This window comes from Lolium rigidum, chromosome 6 (genome assembly GCF_022539505.1).
Source record: "Lolium rigidum isolate FL_2022 chromosome 6, APGP_CSIRO_Lrig_0.1, whole genome shotgun sequence".
Lineage (NCBI taxonomy): Eukaryota > Viridiplantae > Streptophyta > Magnoliopsida > Poales > Poaceae > Lolium > Lolium rigidum.
In genome coordinates this window covers 281622891-281625454 of record NC_061513.1, presented here as the reverse complement: position 1 = coordinate 281625454, position 2564 = coordinate 281622891, and the positions used below count along the sequence as shown (strand labels likewise).

The 2564-nt window shown below is 53.0% G+C and overlaps 1 protein-coding gene across 1 annotated transcript; it reads right to left on the bottom strand.

Annotated features, from left to right (window-relative positions):
- Positions 1-380: 380 nt before the first annotated feature.
- LOC124664249 (jacalin-related lectin 3-like) lies at positions 381-1443 on the bottom strand. The gene is made up of 3 exons (XM_047201814.1): positions 1285-1443; positions 711-1181; positions 381-620 (listed from the first exon to the last, which is right to left on the bottom strand). The coding sequence occupies exons 1-3, from the start codon at positions 1441-1443 to the stop codon at positions 381-383; spliced, it is 870 nt and encodes a 289-aa protein (XP_047057770.1).
- Positions 1444-2564: the final 1121 nt, after the last annotated feature.

Genomic DNA, 2564 nt, shown 5'->3' with positions numbered 1-2564 from the left:
TTACGTGTCAAGTTACAGCATGCAGTGTAGGAGTATTGAGTGCAGTTTTCTTTCGGTAAATACGTAATAGTTGGCAGAAGTATTCTTCAAAAATATAGTTGGGGTACACACTAATTGTATGCAACAGTTACACAGTTGTTTCACACGCTAATTTTTGTTGTTGATGGATGGCCGTTGATAGTCGTACATATAGTCCCTGCTGCTGAATTACTTTGCAAACATGAAACTCGGTAATCATATTCACCATCAAAATAACCACATGCGTTGCAGCATGCATAGTAACGATGCAGATAGATTGCCCACGTTTACAATATAGTCACAAGGTACGTCTTTAAACTTGTTCTTGCAGCACGATTGATGATACGGCTTCAGATTGTCGATTAGACTACCATCTTAACGTATGTGCCAAGAGCATTGAGGTAATCCTTAGAGCGTCCATGGAAGCCAACGATTCTACCTCCTGCCGCGGGGAGCTCGAACGGCACACCGTCCTCCTTCCCATACGGGCCGAAGGTTTGCCGGTTGCTGACGAAGATGAGCGATCTGATCATGAAGACGTTGTTGTAGTGGATCAGGTGCCCTTTCAAGCCAGTGAGGTACTCATCCGACTCCAGACAGATCTGGGCAATAAAACAAATCAGTGAATCTTTGTCACTGCAAAATCGTTTCGGGAAGTAGTACAAGTTTGTCTAAAAAAAACAGTGGGGTACCTCTGAGCACTCCCCTGCAGGTGTGCCCCATTGTTCTGTTTGCTCCTCCCGGCCATGCCGTTCATAGACCACGGTCATGGCGTCAACCGTGAAGTCGCGGTGCCAGACAACCACCTTAATGATACGGTCGATGCCGCGCACGTCCATCTCTCTCCGCTTGCCGCCGCTACCACCGTATGGGCCGATCTTCAGAACACGTCCCTGCCGCTTCATTGAGCTATCTTTGATGGGGCAAGTTTTCTCATGTTCCTCCTTCTCGTGGTAGAGCATCTTCCCGGAAGTGCACCCGTAGATGGCGTAGGGGCAGGCAACACGCACGGATCGCAGGATGCGCTCAACCCCATGGCAGCGGCTGTAGCTTGTGGGGAGGGAGTAGCGGGAGTAGCCCGTATTGATGAAGCACGATGCGCACTTGTTCTTGTCCGGGAGCATGTCGTGGCAGGAGGAGCAGATAAGATGTCCAGTTGCGCACTGTATGTACAGTACGAAACATATTCAGATAGTGGGATATAAGCAGGTAATATGAAGCGTCAAGAAAACTTAGCAAATCCAATTGAAGTTTGTGTGCCTGTACCTGGAACACTGGCGGTTTGAGGGGTTGAAGGCATTTCGGGCAACTGACAGCCTCCGGATCATCGACGATGATCACCTCTGCGGCGGCCGTCTTGCTACCGCCGTGAGGCAGCTGCTTCTGCTCCGCTTCGACGAACGCCTTGGCGTCGGTTTTCTCCATCTGCTCCCTCTGCTTGACCAATGTTTGAGAGGGCTGTCTAGTACTGCGCCCTGCTAGTGGGAGGTGATGGGAACTGGCCGTGGAAGAAGATGGAATATATGGAGGCAGCGTTGGTGTAGGATGGACTCCCTCTAGCTACCCAAGTTGTTTCATCTTCTATGGAACATGCGCCGTTAATGCGTCTTCATACATCTCGAGAAAACCGAATTTATTGTCAAGTTTAATATCCATTTGCATGCGCCGGGTGCAAATTTCTCCTAGTACACGGCATGCAGTTCACTGAACTTTTGAGTTCGTACAAATCTCTACTGTACAGCGTAAAATTGTAAGGACTAAGGCCATCTCCAACGACAGATCCAAACCTAAAAACGGACAACAGATGTGTCAAAACTGCACCTAGCGGGGAACCCATCCTAAAAGCGGATGCTTCCGGCGCCGGTTTGACCCAAAACTGCTCAAATCTGGAAGCGTTTTGGTCCGGTTCTTTCCAAGCGGATACGCGTTCTGGCCCATTTGACAGAGAGACAAAGGAAATCCAGTAGACCCCGCACCATTCTCTCTTCTCTGTCCTCCTTTCCTCCATGGAAATCATGGGTACAGCCGCCAGAGTTTGGCTCGTCTTGTGGACTACAGCCGTCGTCTATGCATGGAGGCACCCGTCGCTGGCGCCTCCTTTTTCACACCTGCCGAAAGTCGTTGGAGGCGAAACAAGCTCCGCGCCGCCGGCCAGCAGCGCCTCGCCACGCCGCGTGGGCATGGGTGACGGCCACGCCTAGCCACCGCCACGCGGGCAAGGGGCCGGCCACGCCTCGCCACGCCGCTGCAGGCACGGGGCCGGCCGCGCCTCGCAACCTCCACGCGGGCAGGAGGCGGAGCTCGCCGTGAGCATGGCCGTGCGCGCCTCGACGCGATAGCACGGCTCAGGCACGGACATCCGCAGAAGTGCTCCCTGCAGCTGCCGCGACGGTGCGGAGCAGCAGCGGCCGCAGCGTGGCTATCGTGCGCGGCGGCGTGCTTGTCTTGAGCTCTGAGGACTTGCTGAAAAGCTCCGTCTTCAGGATCTTATCGTGCAAGGGACTCTGCGGCAGGAGATTTTTAGCCAGAAAAAAAGGTGCTGGATT